We start from the raw sequence: 23,533 nt of genomic DNA on the forward strand, positions 1-23,533 counted from the left end.
TTGAAAATCTACCATGTTTGATGTTTGAAAAGGCAGCGGCAGGTTGCCCAAAACCATCAACGTTCATTGGCACAAATGCTGCTGGAAACATGGTGATGGGTTGCTAAAAAACACCCATGTTTGGTTGAACAAACGCTGCTGGAAATGTAGAACTGGTCTTGAAAAACACCATGTTTGATGTTTGAAAGAGGCAGTGGCTGGTTGCTGAAAACCACCCATGTTCAGTGGCACAAATTCTACTGGAAACATAGTGCTGGGTTGCTAAATTAAACACCTATGTTTGATTGAACAAACGCTGCTGGAAATGTGGTGACAAGTCAGCGAAAAACACCCACATTTGGTGGCACAAATGGTGCTAGAAAAGTAGTGTATGGTTGCTGAAAAAAAACCCACAATTGGTGGCATTAAAGCCACTGGAAACGTGGCAACTGGTCTCAAAAAACCTGCCACATTTGACGTTTGAAAAGAAAGCAGTTGGTCGCTTATAACAATCAACGTTTAGTGGCACAAACGCCGCTGGAAATGCGGTTACACATCCCTGAAAAACATCCACATTTGGTTGGCAACAGTTGATGGGTTGCTAAAAACACCCACGTCTGATGGCACAAACGTTCCTGGAAACATAGTGCCAGTGTTGTTGGTTGGTTGCCAACAGTGGTCTGCTCCTTGTGTGTTTCAAATACTTTTACCATGAACTCACAAAACCACAACAATCCCAACTGGAGGTACACTGACTTCCTGAAACTCAACAGATGCATCTCCATGACAACCGAGCAGTCCATTGACAAGGACAAACCCGGCACCTGTGCAGTGACTTGCGGCGTCAGAAACCAACGAAAAGAGGCGTCTTTTAATGTTGGCTTGATACACGGCTGATTGCCATTTTCCCTCATGTACTCTGCTCGACTACAGACCAGACTTCATGGTTGTGTCGCCCCTTCTTGCTTCAGTGCGACAGCGCAGAGGGTTAGCTCTCCTCTAAAGAAGCCTGCCTTGTTTCCTGTTAACCTTTCCCAACATCTGGCAGCTGCTCGTCGTCTGTTACCTGAGGAACAGCGAGGAGACGGCGGAATAAATTAGAAGCAAATCAGTGAAGGAGGCTCTTGTTTTATGGATGAGGCGACTGTGTGGGTGGCGGGTGAGCGACGTTCAGGTGACTCAGCCTTGTTAGAGGGGGAGAGGGAAGTGGAATTAGAGTGAGTTGTGGTCTTATAAAATCAGGTTGTTTGTGTGTGTGTGTGTGTATGTGTGTGTGTGTGTGCGTGCATGTCTACGCCCTGTTTGCAATTCGTTTCATTGATCTCACACACACTCATTAGCAGGGAAATCAATGGCGGAGGAGGGCACAGAGAACAATTAGTGAGGTCTTGATGACTCAGGTTGTGTTGTTGCTGGTGTGTGTTTGTGTGTTTAGGGACCGCACTTCTTAAAGGCGCTGCATATACACACAGGTGTTTTCATTTATTCTGACTAATTAGACCTTGATGAGGTTTAATTTGTGTATTTGGAGCTGGGTTGGTAGTTTGCTGACTTAAAGGGATAGTTTGGATCTTTTATATGAGGTACTGATCCAGGGATGTCCCTGGTTTGGAGAAGACATCGATTTCCAACTGGGAACTGAAGCCACATGCTCTAGTCGACATCCCAGCGTCAATTGTAGCATCCCCAGATGTCAACAGCACACACAGAAGGACACCTAGCAGGTCATATGTGGACATGAAAGTCCACTGACAAAGCAGCGACATGTGACGACTTGGGATGAGAATGTGTTGGGTGTTCACACAGACAGTTATGACTACTGTATTTCCACAATCAAAAACAGGAACTCCACCCTTTTTGACAACATGGTCATGAAAATATTTCACAATAAAAAGCCTTGTGCTAACAAATGAAGGGATTCTGTCCACAGAAACATTGTCTTAGGGGTTGTATTTTGAAACAAACAAACAAAAAACATTCATATTTTGTCAGTCTGTGACAGATACAGACACTGAAACAGTGGTGAAAGGTGTCAATATTATTATCTATTATCTTAGATTCACTCTCTATTTTCGTTAAAATTATGTACATCACATGGAAAAAATAGGCAAGCCTCCGAATCTGTAGATGTTCTACAGCCGCACTGCGCCGCGTCTGAGCAGCACTGCTCATGCGGGCAGTGTGGCTGCTCAAATCTGTAAACACTGGCACTGAAAAAACAAAATAAAACCAAAAAACACAAGGGGATCCATGACACAGACTGGCTGCTCACACAGGCACTGTAGCTGCTTTAATCTGTTGACATGGGCACCAAAGAAAAAAAAGCAACAAAACAAAGCACGAGGTCCCACGACACAGACGTGCTCATGTGGGTAGTGTGGTTGCTCTAATCTGTTAACATCAAAGAAACAAAAAACTAAGAGGTTCCACGACACGGACGTGCTTACACAAGCAGTGTGGCTGCTCTAATCTGTTAACATGGGCATCAAAAAAACAAAAAATACCAAGAGGCTCCACGACACAGACGTGCTCATGCAGGCAGTGTGGCTGCTCTAATCTGTTAACATGGGCATCAAAAAAACAAAAAATACCAAGAGGTTCCACAACACAGACGTGCTCATGCAGGCAGTGTGGCTGCTCTAATCTGTTTACATGGGCATCAAAGAAACAAAAAACCAAAAGGTTCCACAACACAGACGTGCTTACACAGGCAGTGTGGCTGCTCTAATCTGTTTACATGGGCATCAAAGAAACAAAAAACCAAAAGGTTCCACAACACAGACGTGTTTACACAGGCAGTGTGGCTGCTCTAATCTGTTAATCTCTGGCATCAATAAAACAAAAAACCAAAAGGTTCCACAACACAGACGTGCTCATGCGGGCAGTGTGGCTGCTCTAATCCCTTAACTTAGACACCGAAAAACAAAAATACCAAGAGGTTCCACGACACAGACGTGCTCATGCGGGCAGTGTGGTTGCTCTAATCTGTTAATCTCTGGCATCGATAAAACAAAAAACCAAGAGGTTCCACAACACAGACGTGCTCATGCAGGCAGTGTGGCTGCTCTAATCTGTTAACATGGGCATCAAAGAAACAAAAATACCAAGAGGTTCTACAACACAGACATGCTCATGCGGGCAGTGTGGTTGCTCTAATCCCTTAATTTAGACACCGAAAAACAAAAATACCAAGAGGTTCCACGACACAGACGTGCTCATGTGGGCAGTGTGGTTGCTCTAATCTGTTAATCTCTGGCATCGATAAAACAAAAAACCAAGAGGTTCCACAACACAGACGTGCTTACACAAGCAGTGCGGCTGCACTAATCTGTTAACATGGACACTGAAAAAAACAAGAACAAACAAACAAGAGATTCCACGACACAGAAGTGCTCATGCAGGCAGTGTGGCTGCACCAAGCTGTGGTAAGAAGCTGCACAGACAGTGAAACCTGCTGAAATGCAGAGCAGACGCCTCAAATTGAACTAGAAAAAGGTAAATATCAGAAACAGCCATATGATAAACATGTTGAACCACTGTCTGTGTGTGCAGCCTTAAACACAGCTGAACCTTATTTTCTTTTACAGTTCTCAAATGTTGGCAGAGGGAGTGCAGTATTTTCCCATTTGGATCCACCCATAATGAACCATGTTTTCTGGTGGTGTGTATTTTCTTATATTTAGTTTACTTGCATTAGATCAGTTTGGCATCAGAGCCATGTTCCGCTTTGTGTGTCAAATTTAAACAAACTGGAAATGATGCCCAGCTGGCGTTCGCCCGCTCTGCGTTGTGTCTGAAGCAGTGTCCCAAATGCATACAAAATAAAGTAGTAGACTCAAGGCTGTCAGCTTGTAATCCAAAAAAGCTTTGATTTCGAACACGCCGTCCCACAATGCAGTGCATAAAATAAAACAGAGGAGCAGCTCACAGCTGGAGAAAAATTAATTGTGGATAAGAATAAAACAGCTCTAAGAACACAGCAGAAAACAAAAACATATCCATTACATTTTGGGACACAGACACAGAGCTAACTGAACGCCAGCTGGGCATCATCTCCAGTTTGTTTTAATTTGACACACAAAGTGGAGCAAGGCGCTAATGCCAAACTGAACTGATGAAAGCAAACTAAATATAAAAAATTACACAGCAGAAAACATGGCTCATTATGGCTGGATCCAAATGAGAAAATACTGCACTCCCTCTGCCAACATTTGAAAAGAAAACCTCAAACACAAAGCACAGCATTAATGGGAAACATTTAAGGAACACTTCACCCCCCAGATGATATTCTGTGTATCAATTACTCACCTCACGTTACAGTGAATTCATGAAAATAAACTGTATTTTTCTTCCACGCCTCCATAGTGAACAAAGACTTTAAAACTGGAAAAAAATCTTGATGAAGTCATAGGGGTCCACGTTTACCTACAGCAAAACCATATCAATGTATTTATATTTTTTCTGACATTTTATCAATAATGTCTCAGAGATTTTATTAATATGTTTTTGGACATTTTAATAATATTTTTTGGACATTTCATCAATATTTTATTGATTTTTTGGGGGGGTATATGAGCAATATATTTCGTTTCGGACATTTCAATGAATATAGTCGCACATTTTATTAATATGTTTTTGGACATTTAGTTGTATTTTTTATACATTTTAATAATATTTTTCGGACTTTTTATTAATATTACTTAGGATAATTTATTAATTACTTTATCGGACATCTTATTAATATTTTTCACACATTTTATTGATTTTTTTGGGCGGTATATAAGCAATATATTTCGGATATTTCAATCAATATCATGGTCGCACATTTCATTAATAATTTTATCAGACATTTATTCGTATGTTTTAGACATTTTATTAATATTTTTTGGACTTTTTATTAATATTACTTCGGATAATTTATTAATTACTCTATCGGACATCTTATTAATATTTTTGGACATTTTATAAATATTTTTTTGGACATTTTATTCATAGTTTTTTCTGACATTTTAATAATATTTTTTGGACACTTTCGTAATTTTTTTTGGACATTTGATCAATATTTTTCACACATTTTATTGATTTTTTTGGCGGTATATAAGCAATATATTACGGACATTTTATCAATATCATTGTCACACAATTTATTTTTTATTTTTTCATCATTTATTTGTAATTTTTTTAGGCATTTCATTAATATTTTCCGACATTTTATTCACATTTGTCACGAATTTTATTAAGATTTTTTGGACTTTTTATTAGTATATTTCTGACATTTTATGAATATTTCTTCAGACATTTTATTCATATTTTCAGATATTTTAATAATATTTTTTGGACAGCTTATTCTTTTGGTTTTCATTTTATTCAAATTTGTCATATATTTTATGAATATTTTTCGGACATTTTAGTAATATTTTGTTTTTGGACATTTGATCAATATTTTTCATACATTTTCTTGATTTTTTTGGGCGGTATATAAACAATATATTTCAGACATTTTATCAATATCATGGTCACACAATTTATTAAGTTTTTGTTGTCATTTATTTGTATTTTTTAGACATTTTAGTACTATTTATTTGGACATTTTATTAATATTACTTACATACGGATAATTTATTAATTACTTTATCAAACATAATGTTAATATTTTTGGACATTTTATTCACATTTGTCAGACATTTTATCAACATTTTTTTTTGGACATTTCATTTATAATTGTCAGACTTTTTATTAATTTTTTAGGACATTTTTTGAATTTTTTCAGACATTTTCTTATTATTTCTTTGGACATTTTATTAATATTTTTTGGGACATTTTATCAATATTTTTGGGGACATTTCATTTATAATTGCCAGATTTTTTATTTTAAGGACATTTTATTAATTTTTTTCAGGCATTTTATTAATATTTTTTGGACATTTTATTAATATTTCGTCAGACATTTTATTATTTTCTGGGACATTTTATTGATATTTTTTGGACATTTTATCATTTATTTTCAGACATTTTCTTAATATTTTTGGGACATTTTATTGATAATTTTTGGGGCATTTTATCAATTTTTTTTTTTTTGACATTTTATTGACATTTGTCAGACATTTTATTGACATTTTTTTGGACATTTTATTATTTTTTTCAGACATTATGTAAACATTTTTCTGGGTGTTTTATCATTTTTTCCCCCAGACATTTTATTAATTTTTTGGGACATTTTAATCATAATTGTCAGACCTTTATTAAAATTACTCTGGAAATTTTATTAATATTTATGTTGGATATTTAACTAATATTTTTTTCAGTCATTTTATTAATGTTTTTTGGACATGGTCGGCAGGGCCATTTAAATATATTGCCACTAGATGGCAGCAAAACATCCCATAACAGAATGAGCTCCTGTGCAGTCACAGGAAACTGAACACTGTCTCTGCATTTTAATTTGCAGTTTCAACATGTGAAGAGAATTTGTGAATGCAACAACATCATGAGTGTGAACTGTGTCTGTGCACACGGCACCATCTGCATCACTGTTCACATGTTGAGACTGTAAATCATGACGCAGAGACAGTGTTCAGCTCCTTCTGTTCTGGGATACTGTGCTGCCATCTAGTGGCGGTAGCTTTAAATGACCAGGCTGCTTCTGCTGCTGCATGAAGACATCACTTATCTTTTGTACGTTATAATTTCCTTTAAGTTAATCTGAGGACAAACTGTTGTCACATGTTGTTGGTGTGTTTGGAGGGGTTTCTCTCATGTGCTCCCTTTCCCTCTCCTGTAGCTGCGCCCAGGTGTGCTGCGTTAACTGACGAGGTGCACTGCTCAGCGAGGAGGAGCACCTGGTGTGGAGGGAGGTGCTGAGAAACCCCTCAGACTGGATTGATTTAAAGGTGTGTTATGGGGTTGGTTTGGGTCTGTTCAGTGTCCACCAAAGGACAGCCAATCACAGGGTCAACCACACCTCCTCACCAAGGTAAAAGCTCCTGTCACTCCCTCCGTTTATCACAAGTAGGTCATGTTGTAAGGTCTCTGTCACAGACCCACTGTCGTGTTTCCTTCAGCTGCTGTGTGAAGAGCGTCGTGGCCTCACTTCACCGCCAGGTGTCAGCAGAGGTGTGAGAGTCTCAGCAGCTCGGTGCGCAGAGGAAACACTAGAGCCAGCACATGAGTGAGCACTGCTCAGGATAAAACCCTCTCCCACCTCACTGCAGCTTTCTACAGGATCAGAGCAGGAGAGGCTTTTATTTTGTAGGCGCCACTGCTTCACCGGAAGTCTTATTTTGTGTTGTTCTGCTTGAGCTTGACGCATCTTTTCATGGCAACATTTAGAGGCTGGTCCACGCGTCACACACTATCACTTGTGTTACCACATGAAGACTACGCACTTGGAGACAGATGCGGAGACATGATGTGACATTTGGCCGCGCGTAATTTGCGCATTTGGATAGCGGTGCGCGCGGTGAATGCGCCGCTCTTTGCGTGATGATTTGACTGTTTTCCGGACGCGCCGGAGCTGTTGGAGTGAGTCCAGGGATGCTGCGGCTTGTCTGGCTGCCGGAGTGCCGCCGCGCAACGAGGGGCTGCGCCCTCCACATTTGCTGAGGCTTCTGCTTCTGATCTGCATCACCCGCTATGGATCACTCCTGGGACATTTAAGCATCTCCTGCGGTGATAACGGGGCTGTGGGAGCGCGCACTGTCCCTCCTCCCCAGGCTGCAACATGGGGAACAGTTTCTCCAATTTGGGTGCCTTCCAGTCCCTGCACATAGTCATGCTCGGCTTGGACTCTGCGGGTAAAACCACCGTGCTGTACCGGCTGAAATTCAACGAGTTCGTCAACACGGTGCCCACCATCGGCTTCAACACGGAGAGGATCCGGCTGGGCGGCGCGGGGGCCTCCAGGGGCATCAGCTGCCACTTCTGGGACGTCGGGGGCCAGGAGAAGCTGCGGCCCCTGTGGAAGCCCTACAGCCGCTGCACGGACGGCATCGTGTACGTGGTGGACTCCGTGGACGCCGAGAGGCTGGAGGAGGCCCGGACCGAGCTGCACAAGATCACCCGGTTCGCGGAGAACCAGGGGACCCCGCTGCTCGTCATCGCCAACAAGCAGGACCTGCCCCGGGCGCTGGATGTCGGGGAGATAGAGAGGCAGCTGGCTCTGGCTGAGCTCAGCCCCTCCACCCCGTACCACGTCCAGCCGGCCTGCGCCATCATCGGAGAGGGGCTGGATGAGGGCATGGACAAGCTGTATGAGATGATAGTGAAGAGGAGGAAGTCACTGAAGCAGAAGAAGAAGAGGCAGTGATGGAAATATTAGGAGCAGATAGAAACAAACCATGACGCATAGATATGATTATTGACCCCCACTGACACACTGCAAGCCTCATATATGACGGGAATATATTTATAGTGATGCTATAAGCTAAACAATGTCACTCTGAACTCATTAGGGTCTGTGTGATTGTATGTGAATGTTACAGAGGGACATAATGAAGCAGGACAGCTATGACACAAAGTCACAAAATAATCATAAGAATCTCACATTCCTGTGAACATCTATGGACAGTTTAAACCCTCTTTCCAGGCAGATTAAAGCAGCGAGTCCCTGATGTAGCATTATTAATAGGACAGTGTCATCAGGGACGTCCACATTTATATGGAGTGTATGGATCCACTGGCAGAGCGCCCTGTTGCTGCCGCGTTGGTGCCGAGCACAGATGTGAGACTGTTGTAAATGTGGTTAGGGATGCACTGATGCTGTGAGGTGGTGTCACACCAAAGATGTTTCCCTCTCTGTCTCTTCCACCCCGCCCCCCCGCATTGTGTCGTTACTTACAGCCCACTGAAGGTGATTGTTTGGGATGAAAATCACCAGATAACATGCTGGCATTGTGCTTTTCTGCAAGCGAATATGTTGAAAGTTTGTTTTATTACGTGTCAGCAGCGCTGTGTCAAAGTGTGTGACCAAAAAACCCTTGGTGAGAAAAGATAATGTCTGGCTCAAAATACCCAGTTTAGGGGCCACAATCCTGGCTGGAAATGCAGCCATGTCGGGGCATTGTCACAGATGCAGCACATGCAGCAATGTTTCCTTAAAAATCAACCTCTTTTCGTGGCCCTATCCCCGGCTGGAAATGCAGCCATGTCGCGGTAAAAACGAACCACTTTTCAAAGCAAGAAATGCATCGATATGATGGTGAAAAACAGCCACTTTTTGGGGCACTATCCCGGCTGAAATGCAGCGATGTCTTGGTCAAAAAAAATGTTTATCCCAGCAGGAAATGCAGTGATATCCCAGTAAAAAACAACCGCTTTTTGAGGCGCTATCCTGGTTGGAAATGTAGTTATGTCTTCGTAAAAGAAATGCTTGTCATGGCACTATCCCCGGTGGAAATACAGCATTGTGTCTTTAAAAAAACAACTGCTTTTCATGACGCTATCCTGGCAGGAAATGCAGTGATATCTTAGCAAAAATCAACCTCTTTTCGAGGCACTATCCCAGCTTGAAACACAGCCATGTCGCGGTAAAAACAAACCATTTTTCAAAGCACTATCTCCTGCAAGAAATGCATCAATATGACGGTAAAAAACAGCAACTTTTTGGGGCACTATCCCGGCTGAAACACAGCGACGTCCTGGTAAAAAAACAACAGCTTCTGGGGCACTATCCCAGCAGGAAATGCAGTGATATCCCAGGAAAAAAACAAGCGCTTTTTGGGGCGCAATCCTAGTTGAAAATGTAGCAGTGTGTCCGTAAAAAAACAACTGCTTTTTGTGACGCTATCCTGGCAGGAAATGCAGCAGTGTACTGGTAAAAATCAACCACATTTCAAGCATTATCTCTGACAGGAAATGCAGCGATATCTTGGCAAAAACAAGCACTTTTCATGGCACTAACTCCAGCAGGAAATGCAGTAATATCTCAGTAAAAAAAACAAGCGCTTTTTGGGGCACTATCCTGGTTGGAAATGTTGCGATGTCTTAGTAAAAAAAAAAAAAAAGCTTTTCGGCACACTATGTCCAGTCTCGGTAGAGAACAAGCACTTTTCATGGCGTTATCCTGCCAAGAAACGCAGTGATATCCCAGTAAAAAATCAAACACTTTTTGGGGCACCATAAGAGCAGGAAATGCAGCAATGTTTCCTTAAAAATCAACTTTCCCAGTTGGAAATGTAGCAGTGTCTTAGTAAAAAAAATGCTTTTCAGGGCAGTATATGCGGTGGAAACACAGCATCATGACTTTAAAAACTACCGCTTTTCATGGCACAATCACAGCAGGAAATGCAGCGATATCTCAGTAAAAAACAAACACTTTTCGAAGCACTTTCCCTGACAGGAAACGCAGCAATATTTCTTCAAAAATCAGCCACTTTTTGGGGCACTATCTCCGCCAAGAAATGTATCGATATCTTTGTAAAAAAAACAGCCACTCATTAGGGCTCTATCCCGGCTGAAACACAGCGATGTTTTGGTAAAAATCAACTGCTTTTCCCCGGGGGAGACACAGCTGCAGGTTGCTTAAACAAACACCCACATTTGGTGGCTAAAAACCAGCTGGAAGCCCGAGCTATGACTCGCTTCAACACAACCGGTTTTGTTGTTTGCTCGTCTTGAACAGCGGTCTGCAGCTTGGCAGGTGTCTTGCGTAAGTGTTACTCCATCCTCCGCCAAATGTGACGTATCCATGCTTTGCAGAACCGTACAATGCCAACACTTTATTCTGGAGGGTTTAAATAGTCAGGTGTTAATACGGTCACTGAAGTCTTGACGTTATAGGAATATGTTTTCAGAATCAAACTTGAAAAGCTGATGGTTCATGGTCGATAAAAAGGGCTCTATGTTCGTTGCTGACAGGTTGAGACAATGATAAGCTACATTATAAGATTATTTTATGTTGCATTTGATGTAAATATGTGTGGCACCAACACTAAAGATCGAAACTATACATTTGAAAAAGAAATTTGCAACTAAGATGATGAAATTCACCCGTTGACCCTTTGCTTACTTTGCACTTTGAGACAGTGTCTTGCCCAGAGAAACCTCCTGTCACATCTCCCCCTGCAAGCCATATTGGAGGTCTGATGTTGTGTCGTCTGACTGTTCACTTCTGATCTACAACAAGCTTTACAAGCACATGTAGCGCTCTGTTTTCAACCTGGGTGCAGCGTCGCCACGTTTCTTCCAAGAACAGTAACGACTAGTTGCGTACTGAGTTGCCGGTATTTGCTACATTCCGCGTGACCGAGCATCATGATCAGATTGTCTTTTTTCTCATGGTTGTTTTATATAATTCTTTGTGCCATTTTGTAGTTACATCTCATCAGAAGTTCTCCAAACTAACGTCAAAGTTCCATGAGTGTTTTTCCCCGGCAGCTCACGCCAAAACACGACACATCGTTATGATTTTGGGTCCAAGAACTGGAGACAAAATCAGCTTCTGTTTCACTTCAGTCCCAAATAATTCCTAGTTTTGTTATTATCCGTTCCTCGGAGTTGTTGAGAAAGAGTCCTGAGTGCATCCCACGTAGTGTCGACCTGCTGGCAGTGACGAGGAGCGAAGTGTCTTCCTGTAACGATGAAACAGACCAACGGGCTGGAACCTGTTCTGCTGCTCCTCACAATGACTTTTCCTCTTACTGAATGATATTTAATCATCAAGTTTCCCTTTGGTTGATTGATTGTGTGTGTGTGGGGGGAAACGTTCCACCCAGGTGATTGACAGCTTGCAGAATAGTGCGTAAGAAACCACAGAACATAGCATTTTGTCTTAACTGACAGGACTGTTGAATGTCTCACACGGACTATTGTCTAATGCCGCGTTCACGTCAAGGAACAGGGTTTTGTTGCTGCAGCTCAGCGTCCACACGTAACAGATTTTAAATGATAAACTGCAGCATGTTTGTCTTTGTTTTCTTCAAGTACAGTTGATTGTGTTTTAAGTTGAATTTGATCATTCAGTATCTTGGAATGCTACAATAACGCCCATATATAATGCCAATATATCACATATATAATAACCACAAGCGGGCAGACATGAATGTTTTTTTCCGCAGTCCAAACAGACATCAGTCGGACGTGAACGTGGCATCCTTTCCCCTGCAGTAATCAGTCGAGCTGTGTTCAACATTGCATGACAGCCACGACTTCAGACAATGTAAATTATACAGTGTAGTGTTACAGCCAAGATACAGCAAGACCAAACAATGTGTTACATGCCAAAATGGAGGAGAAAAAAAGTAAAGTATTTTTGGGATTAAACTCTTTGTAATTGAACTTGTGTGTCGTCTGGCTCGTGTTTGGTTTCGAAAGCTTTCATCAGGGTGGGGAATTCCCAGCAGCTCGGCCAAGTGCCACTTCTACAGTGTATCATGTCTGAAGTTACTATCAACAGAGATGTACTTTATTACTTACAAAATGAAGTAAATTCTTTATATTGCATGATGCACTTTGCAGACCTGCTACAACTTACAACTTGTTGGATATCATCAAAAATTGTGAAATTTGACTCAATGCAGCTTCTCTGCCTCTAAAATAATCCGCCAATACCATCTTTATATTTGTTTAGGGCCGTGGGATGGAGGGATGGAAGGAAGGAAGAAGGTGGAGGGTGGAATCTGATGTCAGTCCGGTGTTGGCTGAAGGGAGGAGGGCGCAACAGAACCAGGGAAGCTGAGACAGGGGGACGATGGGATAAAGGTGCAGAGTCAACTTAATGTTTTATCAGTGTCTTGGTTAACATGTGGTTAGGTCTAGGCACAGAATCCTCTTAATTATGGTCAGGAAAAGATCATGTTTGGGCTTAAAAAAAAAGGTTCAGGGGACAAAGTCCTGGTGCAATCCCCACCAATTCAATGCTCCAAAACATCCACATTTAAAGCCTTAAAAACCAATAATAAACACACAGACAGGTTGCTACAAAACAACCACATTTGGAGCTTAAAAAGCTGAACGAAATGGATAGACAGATCGCCATAAAATACCAATGTTTGGAGCCTAAAAAAGCCACCGGAAAATCACAGATTGGTTGCAACAAAACAACCACATTTGGAGCCTAAAAAGCTGAATAAAAAAATGCAGACAGGTTGCTACAAAATACTAGTGTTTGTTGCCCAAAAAGCTGTTTGAAAAACACTGATGGGTTGCTTCAAAACACCCACGTTTGGACACAAAAGAACAGCTGCAAAAAGATAGGTAACTGCAAAACAACCATGTTTGGAGCCTAAAAAGCTGAATAAAAAAACAGACAGGTTGCTACAAAACACTCCCGACAATCAAAATGGACGGACAGTTTGCCATAAAACACCAATGTCTGAAGACTAAAAATTTCACTGGAAAGACACAGATGGGCTGCTACAAACACCCATGTTTGGAGCCTAAAAAGTCAATGAATAAACACAGACAGGTCGCTACAAAATACTAGTAATTGGTGCCTAAAAGCTACTTGAAAAACACTGATGGGTTGCCTCAAAACACCCACGTTTGGAGACAAAAAAGCAGCCGCAAAAAGATAAGTAACTGCAAAACAACCACATTGGGAGCCTAAAAAGCCACTGGAAAATCACAGATGAGTTGCTACAAAACACCCATGTTTGGAGCCTAAAAAGCTTAATAAAAAAACGCAGACAGGTTGCTATAAAACACTTATGTTTGGAGCCTAAAAAGCTTAATAAAAAAACGCAGACAAGTTAGCTATAAAACACTTATGTTTGGAGACTAAAAAACACAGGAAAAACACTGGAAAAACACAGGCAGGTTGCTACAAAATACTCCCGCCAATCAAAATGGACGGACAGTTTGCCATAAAACACCAAGGTTTGAAGACTAAACAATTCACTGGAAAGACACAGATGGGTTGCTACAAACACCAATGTTTGGAGCCTAAAAAGTCAATGAATAAACACCTAACAGGCCAATACAAAATACTCATGTTTGGAGCCTAAAAAGCTGAATAAAAAAACGCAGACAGGTCGCTATAAAACACTTGTGTTTGAAGACTAAAAAGCCACTGGAAAAATACTGAGGGGTCGCTACAAAACACCCACGTTTGGAGCCTAAAAAGCTGAACAAAAAAATGCAGACAGGTCGCTATAAAACACTTACGTCAGGAGCCTAAAAAGCTGCTGGAAAAACACAGACAGGTTGCTCCAAAACACTCCTGCCAGTTAAAATGGACGGACAGTTTGCCATAAAACACCAATGTTTGAAGACTAAAAAATTCACTGGAAAGACACAGATGTGCTGCTACAAACACCCATGTTTGGAGCCTAAAAATCTGCCAAAAAAACACAGATAGGTCGCTATAAAACACTTATGTTTGGAGACTAAAAATCTATCTATCTATCTATCTATCTATCTATCTATCTGAGCAAGGCTTTCCATTTGAAGTTATGCAATCTCATAAATATCTTTCAAGAATTATGTAAGGAACACTCGAGGGTAGTTGTGGTAGTACATTAAGCTGTCTTAAATACTATTTCCAGCAACAGAAAGTGCATGTTTTCCTCCTTGTTGGTTACTGGTCTTCCCTGTCTCGAGCCATATTTACCTTTCTGCAGTCATTGTGTTTACAGCTAAACTGCCTCCCATCTTATTATTATGGTCTGCGTAACTCAAAGCCGCTGTCATGTCGAAGTGTAATCACTGATGAGGAAAATGTTATTTTCCTACTGTTATTTACTTGTCTGGTGTAATTGTACCATGTACTTTGTGTTCCTGAAATAAGACCTTTTTTTTTTCTTTTTATCTCTCCTCTGGGATTAAACTGTCTGGATGTGAAAGACAGCGCGTGTTTACAGATTCATCTCCATATCAGACATATCTGGAGCCGGAGAACAAGGCTTATGGACGAAACATCACTGGTTCAAGGTGCAGGTGCAGGAATCAAGTTAAAACTGTTCAGAACTGTTCATTTCAGCGCCTGAACGTGACTGTGCGTAAACAAAATTGCAAATGATACAGCATATCTAAAAGCCTTGTGATTCCTTCATTTTGTAACTCCTTCTGGATAGCCATTTTTTCTAAACATATGTATCATGTTGTCACTGTATCACTGTACTGCAAATGTGTCTGTACAGGTGAGCCACAGGTAAATTTCTTTCAGGGACAGCAGTAAAAACTAGTAAAATGTATTCCTGCTTTTAAAATTGTATGAACTCAATATCTCAGATACAACCTTAAGGACTTTTTAATTTGAACTTATTCTGGGTTTTTTTTGTTTTGTTTTGTTTTGTTTTTCAAATTTGGCACAAACGTCCACCCTGAGTCAAGGCTGGACTGATTAGACTTTGGTGGTCATAGGTCAGAGGTCACTGTGACCTTGTCTGTCCCATCCTGAGATTGCAATATCTTAAGAACACCTTGAGGACATTTTTTCGAATTTGGCACAAACATGGACTGATTTCCAATTTGGTCGTCAAAAGTCAAGGTCACTGCGACCTTGCATCTGTCCTGCTCTCATGAACACAATATCTCAAAAATTCCTTGAGGGATTTTTCTCAAATTTGGCACAAACGTCCACCCTGAGTCAAGGCTGGTGGTCATAGGTCAAAGGTCACTGTGACCTTGTCTGTCCCATCCTGGAAATAAAATATCTTAAGAACACCGACCATGCATCTGTCCTGTTCTTGTGGGCATGATATCTCAAGAAGGCCTTGAGGGATTTATCTCAAATTTGGCACAAATGTCCACTTGGACTTGAGAATGAATGGATTAGAATTTGGTGGTCAAAGGTCAAAGGTCAAGGTCTCACAAAACATGTTTTTGGCCATAGCTCAAGAATTCATACGTAAATTAGGACAAAATTTTCACACAAATGTCAAATTATAATCTTAAAAAACACTTTTCTGTCCATTACTCAGCGTCATATCTCAGGAACAGAAGGGGAGACATTTGGTCAGATACTGAACTGGTGACACTAATCTTGAAACTGTGCTGATTGTATAGATCTTGTGTGAAGCATCCATCCATGTCTGTGAAAACATGGATGGAGACTGTCAGAGACACTGGGCTGGTGGGTGGAGTCATATAACCGTGGGGCCATAAATCTAGTTTTTACCAGTGTTCAAGTTACAAGTTAATTTTGGAAACAGTCTGTGTGCATTTAACAAGCAGGAACTGTACATTTCCTGTGAATAACCAGAGTATATTCTGAAAAGACATAATGCATGACCTTTGGCTGCTGAAGAGCATTGGAAAAGCACTACTGTATTGTATAATAAAGACACCAACTCCTATGATCCCACGGTACTTCACAGCGTCATCAAACTCTGTGTTTAGTTATCGTTCAATTCACCTGTCATGCTCTCAGATTTGTCCTTTTATGTGTGAGATTATATTGACCGGAAAATCCTTGATTCTCTGAACAAAACAAAATACAGCACTCCAAGGTTTGATTGACAAAACAGGCGTTTAACCATGAATAACCTCTGGTCTCTAGCCAGACGCTATGCACGCACTTGTGGAAAACGCTGCCAAGGAAAATGTATTGGCATGAAACTGGTTGAAGTTTTAACATATAATGGCTCAAAACTGTGGCATTGTCCGTCCACAAGCGCTGGTATCTGTATTGTTATTAATCAGTTCCTACTCATACAGATGAGCCTCTGAACGTCGAAGGCGCAATTTATACATCTGCGTTGAATCGATGCCGTAGCTATGGTGTAGGGTCTACGTCGACATAGCACCTACATAGTGCCCTACGCCGTAGCCTAATGTGCAGCTCTCCAGAAATGTAACCACATATCGCAGCGATGCAGACATCCCGTTTGTTTCTGTAAGCTGAAACCATTTCCCTCAGTGGAAACAAAGCTTTGATTTACTTTAATTTCACAGATAAGAAACAATAAATTGTGAATTTGTAAATTGTGTGTGATTTATCCTGGCTTCATATGAGCAGAGGAAATCTCTGCTAGCTGCTAGGCTAATTTATACAATGTAAAATGCCATAGGCTTGTGCTAATAACGTTAGCATGTTATATTTGTTTGGAAAATGTGTTTAGTATAAGTATAAGTTGTCTTGTCAGTGAACCTTGTGAGTTGTAACGGAGCTGAATTATGTAACGTTACCTTTGTTAAATGTTGCTGTTGTCCCTGGTTTTATATGAGAAGAGAAAAAGTCCGCTAGCTGCTAAGCTAATTTATACAACTTAAAATGCCATAGGGAATGATCACACCGAGATGAAACGCTAGAAACGCGACACCAGTAAAACCATTGTTTTCCTATGATACAGCGCGTCTGACCGCCGTTCAAGCATCTTTTTAGACAGGCGTTTTTCTGGCATCTTTTCAGAAGCGCATTTTTGTAGACACTTCTTTTTAGATGCGCTTAGGCGCTGAAAAGTTAAAATATTTTCAACTTTTTGAGCGTCAGACGCCAGTAGCTAGCGCGCATTGAATAAGTGATTCCAGTGTTTCAAGCGTCTTTGAAGTGTCCGCGTCTCTAGCGTCTCATTTCTGTGTGATCACCCCCATAGGCTTGTGCTAATAATGTTTGTTATAAAGTAAATAAAGTATGTTATACTTAAAAACATGTTTAGTATACGACAGTAACGACAGTTGTTTTGTCAGTGAACCTTCTGAGCTGTAATGGAGCCAAATTATGTAATGTTACCTTTGTTAAATGTTGCTGTTGTCCCTGGTTTTATATAAGTAGAGGAAAAGTCCGCTAGCTGCTAGGCTAATTTATACAATGTAAAATGCCATAGGCTTGTGCTAATAACGTTAGCATGTTGTATTTGTGGGGAAAATGTGTCCAGATAAAGACATGTGTTTGAGGGGTATCTAGTGCATCATAGTTCAATGTTTAGGGCAACTGTTAAAGACCAACGTCAGTATTTGACGAGTTGGGAATGTGTTGGTTTGATCCATCTGCCTCTCCTCCGTCCCGCCCTATACGAACCTTCTGGCTCTTTATCCTTTGTTTTACATAGTTTTACAAGCCTTAAACCTCAGCATCTGGTGAAGTAATCATTGAGTTATTGGTTTTATTGATGCACAGCCTCACCAACCCACGTAGATACACTCTATAATGATCATTTTGTGGAGGGAAAATGTGACTTAAGACTTGTTTGTACCCTCTCTACTCCACAGCTTCTGTTCCCAAACCCAGGCCTGTAAGAGCCAGTTTATCTCACAGCTACAATAAATATTCATCCTCAGTGTCTCCTTTTCAAACCACTGACAGAGCGTAGAGGTTTCATCTGCTCCTTTTGTTTCTCCACCTTCTTCTCTGTGTGTTTCCGTGGGTGGCCGTGAATGGGATTTCATGTTTTATCTGTGTGTTCTCCTGGATGATAATCCCTCGCGTTTCCATCCGTCGCCGTCCAAAATGGAGGGCTGTCACGTTTCCCGCTGAGCATGCAGAAGCTTTGAGCGCCCAAGAACAAGAGCGACGTTAACGTGCTAGAGTGATTTTATTTTTTTAAAGCTTGTCGGATTTTTGTCAACAGCACAAACCTTTTGTCTGATGGGAGGAAAATATATTTGACTGATGTGCCGTGTGTTCTCTATCCAGAGTACGACACAGTTAGTACAATTTAACAAGCTTTGATTTTAAACCCTTCAAAGAATATCAACACTAATAAATCTGAGTTTTTGAATTTGAATTGTTTCGTGCAGGTTTTCTGTATTTGCCTCTGATATTTCATCCGTAGTGTCTCTCTTATCTTGTGTCCAACGTGCTGCAGACACAATCACTTGTTGCATAAGCTCAGTTTACTGTTTAATGTTGGGAACAGCAGCTTGTGTTGAGTCAACAGAGGCTTTAAGACTTAAAAACCAGTCTGTCTGCTGACAATAAAGCCGCCTTGATTTCATTTGTTCTTGCCTAGTTTCCACTCTGCTCTCTGATTTCCTCTTGTTTGAGTCAGTCTTCGCTTTCATCTTCATCCACTCTGATCTCAGTCTTTCTAAAGCTCTGCATACACTGTATGATTTGAGCCCGTTTGAGAAATGTTGTTTGACGCCAGCTCCTACTGTACGAGTAAATCATCTGTGGTGTAAAGCCAAGGCTCAGGATTTATGTGCTCGCACTGTACATGTAAAATAGACAATAAAACTGTCCATCGGCCCCTGTGGACTGTTGTGGCTATTGACCCTTTTGTTGCCTGGACCTAACAACTTTAACCTTGTGTTAGGAGTTTGACCCAGGAGACAGCTGTGCATCACATACAGACATTAAAGGATGCGTCATATAGAGACGCCAAAGGGTGCCCTTAAGGTGCGGACACACCAAACCAACATCAAAGAACTAGCGGCGACAAAAGCCAACTGTTGCGTCGTCTACGTTGCCTCACGTCGCCCTGTGTCAGTTGCATTTGAACACACTACACGGACTACATCTGACGGCCAAGTAGCACGTACGTTCTGCGCCTGCGTGAGAGAGAGCGGAGTGAGAGAGTGGTACATCCTGTCAGCCGAGGTGTTTCCTATCTGTGCAGCCGAGCACTGCAGCACCTCCACGGACTATTACATCCAGATGGTCCCGGTGTTTCCTCCGCAGGCTCCACTTCACTCAGCTGCCCGATAAACCCGCTGCTTCTTCCCACTTTAACCTGAATAACAAACCAGGGCTCGGTGCTCCGGTTGGATCCAAACGGAGAGCCGGGGCTAGCTCAGAGACTAGCGGAGGCTAACTGGCTGTGCTTCCCTCCGGTCATGCTGCGGCTAACACTCTGCTAGCCGCTCCCAGCTAGCTCCGGTTTGTTATTCAGGTTAAAGTGTGAAGAAGCAGTGGGTCTGTGGGGCAGCTGAGTGAAGTGGAGCCTAAGGAGGAAGCACCGGTTAGCCCCGGTTTCACTACAGGCAGATTCACTCGCTACAGGGGCGAGGAAATAAAACCTGAACAGCCAATCAGAGTGATCTTTCTCACCGACAAGCTCCGCTGCCGATTCAACATGCTCAATCGGCCGAAAAGCCGCCGGCGCTGATGCCAAAGTGCTGACAGTGCGGGACACACCGCAAAAACTAGGACGACAGACGCTCACTGACGGCCCGACTTTGGTCGACGGCCGACTGTCGGTTTGGTGTGTCAGGGCCTTTAGAGTCGGTATCAAACCCTGAGGCCACGAGAAAGCATAGTATCTAATGACCTTGGGTGACAATGCATAGAGTCTTGATGTTTCGTCAACCTGGTCTCACTGAGAAGTTGTCAAAAACGGTGCTGGGTCGGTGACTTTCAGTGTCAGGAGGAAGCAACGAAAGTTAAGGCGGCGAAAGTCTGAGTAGGGTGGATGGGTCCAACAACCACCGCCTTACACCTGGGAGGCTGATGGCTACTTCCTGTAAGATTGTAAAGCCAAACCCTCTACATTTCCTGTGGGAACAGAAGTGTATTTTGAAAACAGACGACGCATGCAACAGGCTGAAGTGGACACAACACAATGTCCCAAGAAAGAAGGTATTTCAATGAGGAGCATTAAGATGATAGGCCGACAGAGAAGGTGTGTCACTGTGCTGTTGGTTGATTGTGAATGAGCTCATGACTCAAAGGACCTACCCAGACAGTGACAAAGAAAGAAACTTGTCTTGTCCTGACTGAACTTTCGTGAGAGCTTCATGAAGCAGCTGAAGATACTTCGAGAGGTACTTCATGTTGGCACAGACAGAATCCTAAGGGTTAAACTCTGGTCCAGTCTATCTGAACTCCAGTGTCTTTCTTTCTGCAGAGAGACTGAAATGTAGGCTTTTGTCTTTCTAAACTCTTCTGGTCTTGATCTTTGGAAGCTCTAGGCTTTCTAGACCATGGTTTCTGTCTTTCCAAGTCCTCATCAGTTTTCTTTGGTCTTTGCCTGCAGCTGTGATGAAGACCTCGTCCCAGACCAATCTAAACTCCTTCAATATGAGCTTGTGTTTGTCGCACCTCTAGCCTTGGTCTTGATCGACTCTAACCTCTGCTTTGGTTCTGTTTTAATGATTCGCCCAACAACACTGTCCCGAAATCCCCACGTTAGACCTGAGGTAAGAGCCGGGTAGATTTAGGATGATGTTGCACACATAGAGAGAGAATATCCCTCATTCAGTACGCTGACTGCTATTCCCAAACTAAAAACATCATAATTTCTATTCTTTTGTTGAGAATGGATCAATCACCACTTTGGAAATGAAGTCGTTCTATTAAAACGCAAATCCCACCCATGTGCTGATGTCCCAGTTGGTTTTAAATCACCGTTCATTCACACACAGACACACACTCTAAGTGTGGAGTGTGTTCGGGGGGTTTGCAGCACACTGAGCCGGTTCAGGCGGAGGCTAATCCGGCAGTGTTTCCTCCTGCCCGCAGTGTGCCGGGGTGAACCGAGAGTCACTGCTGACGTCACGGCTGAGGCTTCGTTTGAAACGGGGCTCATTATCATTTTAATTACAGGCTGGGAGTCTGAGAGAGAGAGGGAGGAAGAGAGGGAGGAAGAGAGGGGCGCCAGAGCCATCAACAAGTAATGTGCAGTCAAAAAGAAAGTCTTTTTAAAGCCTCAAGTCAAGATGTGATCAGGTCTCTGAAGGTTGACCATATTACGCTCATTTTCAGCTTCACAACTGTATGCTGGGTTTCTGCTAGAACATGTTTACATGCTTGCAACCACATGTGGTCTAGCTAAATATATTTGTATTCAGGCATGCTGTCTAAAGGGGAGCAAAGGGTAGAGGTGACCCTGGCCCAAGGCTAAGGGGGGCCCATGAAAAGGTCTACATTTGACCCTTAAATAGGATCAAGAACAACAATTTACTTACTACTTTACATGAGAAAGAAATGTAATTTTAGAAATTGGACACATTTCAGCATGCCATCTGATACTTCCAACCCCCCTGCAGGTATTAGGTAGGAAAAGTCAGAGTACAGAGGGAACAAGAGAAGGAGCAGAAAGGTGATGGACAAATGTCTGGCAAAAAAATGTGAGGAAGCAGCAGGTGTGACAGCTGAAGGTGAGAGGTGAGGCAGACTGACGTTAGCAAATAAAACCTGCTGTATCAAGCTAGGCTTTAAAGCTACAGGACGGACTTTTGTACCGAAGCGTATTGCATTCACTTGACAAAAATTTTTATTGAGTATTTTTTTCTGTTTTCTGTTTTTCTGTGTATTTTTTTTTTTTTTAATTTTTCTGTTTTTTTGTGGTAATTTTTTAATTCTTCTGTTTTTCGGTGTAATTTTTTTATTTCTCTGTTTTTCGGTGTATTTTTCTGTTTTTCGGGGTAATTTATTTTTCTGTTTTTTGTTGTAATTTTTTTATTTTTCTGGTTTTCGGTGTAATTTTTTTCCTGTTTTTTGGTATATTTTTTTTTTATTTTTCCGTTTTTCATAGTAATTTTTTTTTCTGGTACTTTTTTGGTTTGTTTTTCATTTTTTTTTCCTGTTTTGTTGTGGTCATTTTGTTTCTGTTTATCGTGGTATTTTTTTCTGTTTTTCATGGTAATTTTTTGTTTGTTTTTCATGGTATTTTTTTCTGAGTTAAGAGAGCAATAGAACAATAGGCGCTTTCATTCCTTTCTTGAGAGCTCGATATAATGGAAGCAAACATGACCCGCTTGTTTAGTTTAATCCAGTTTTACTTTGTTTTGGGTTTGAGACACTGGGAGACACTCTTGTCTTTAAGTCATATAGATGGTGTTATCATTAGTTTGTCGACTTTACGCAGGCACCTTGAGACTTTGCGGTTGTTCAGACGAAAAGCACATTCAGATCTGCTGGACACTGTAGTGTTTCTCCAGAATCAGTTGGACATGTAACCCAAAACAAAGTAAAACTGGATTAAACTAAACAAGCGGGTCATGTTTGCTTCCATTATATCGAGCTCTCAAGAAAGGAATGAAAGCGTCTGTTGTTCTATTGCTGTCTTAAGTCAGAAAAAATTACTCCGAAAAACAGAAAAAATGACTCAATAAAACAGATTTTTTTAAATTTGTCAAGTGAATGCAATACGCTTCCGTACTTTTGGACCGTCTTGTGTAGAAATCTGTTTCAATATATTGCTGCTGTTTTCAGTGATGACGAGAGCTATTCATCTATGACCTTATGTCCATGACGAAAAGGAGACTGTGACTCGTTAAAAATAGATCTTGATAACAAAAACTAACACGAAATCTTTAACTTTTGTTGATGAGATGTGATGAAAATGTTTGTGGTCAACTATGGGACTTTGAAAATCGACAACGGCCATGCTTGTGATGATCTTCAAATCCTGCCGGAGCGACAGGCTGGTAAACTCCAGTGAATAGTCGGCGGCACCAAAAAGACTCACACCGGAGCAGCATCAGCCGTTGGTGAGAGTTGTGAGCTGTAACTCAGAAGTAAATAACCAGCCGTGTGTGTCTGACTGCGGATGTTGGAGCTGCTGAATGGATCTGTGGAGTTTGTTAGTTGCAGCGGTGGCTGTTAGCAGTTAGCTCTGCTCATTTGCTGCTGAACGGCAGCGAAGCTAACCGCTAACAGCCACCTGCCGCCAGACGCAGTTATCTTTCATTGCAGATGACTGAGCTTTTCAAATGAGTTCGATGTCATTATTTTGCGATGTGCAACTGTCAGTAAAACATGCATCAATTAAAGGAACTGATCAGCTCAGAGGCT

At 41.6% G+C, this 23,533-nt stretch overlaps 2 protein-coding genes across 2 annotated transcripts in view; both read left to right on the top strand.

The window, feature by feature from the left end:
* The window catches only part of LOC125885258 (uncharacterized), a 43,875-nt gene that overhangs the window by 707 nt on the left and 19,635 nt on the right, over nt 1-23,533 (top strand). Inside the window, exon 2 of the mRNA XM_049570808.1 lies at nt 6,761-6,869. The gene's annotated coding sequence lies outside the window, so the exon portion shown is untranslated. The remainder of the gene's footprint in view (nt 1-6,760; nt 6,870-23,533) is intronic.
* arl4ca (ADP-ribosylation factor-like 4Ca) lies at nt 7,279-12,223 on the top strand. The gene has a single exon (XM_049570170.1). The coding sequence runs from the start codon at nt 7,700-7,702 to the stop codon at nt 8,282-8,284; it is 585 nt and encodes a 194-aa protein (XP_049426127.1). The 5' UTR covers nt 7,279-7,699; the 3' UTR covers nt 8,285-12,223.

The sequence above is a fragment of the Epinephelus fuscoguttatus genome, linkage group LG24 (assembly GCF_011397635.1).
Source record: "Epinephelus fuscoguttatus linkage group LG24, E.fuscoguttatus.final_Chr_v1".
In the NCBI taxonomy this organism is placed as follows: domain Eukaryota; kingdom Metazoa; phylum Chordata; class Actinopteri; order Perciformes; family Serranidae; genus Epinephelus; species Epinephelus fuscoguttatus.

Excerpts from the sequence above, each read along its gene's own strand:
- arl4ca (XM_049570170.1), top strand. The coding sequence starts at position 7,700 with ATGGGGAACAGTTTCTCCAATTTGGGTGCCTTCCAGTCCCTGCACATA.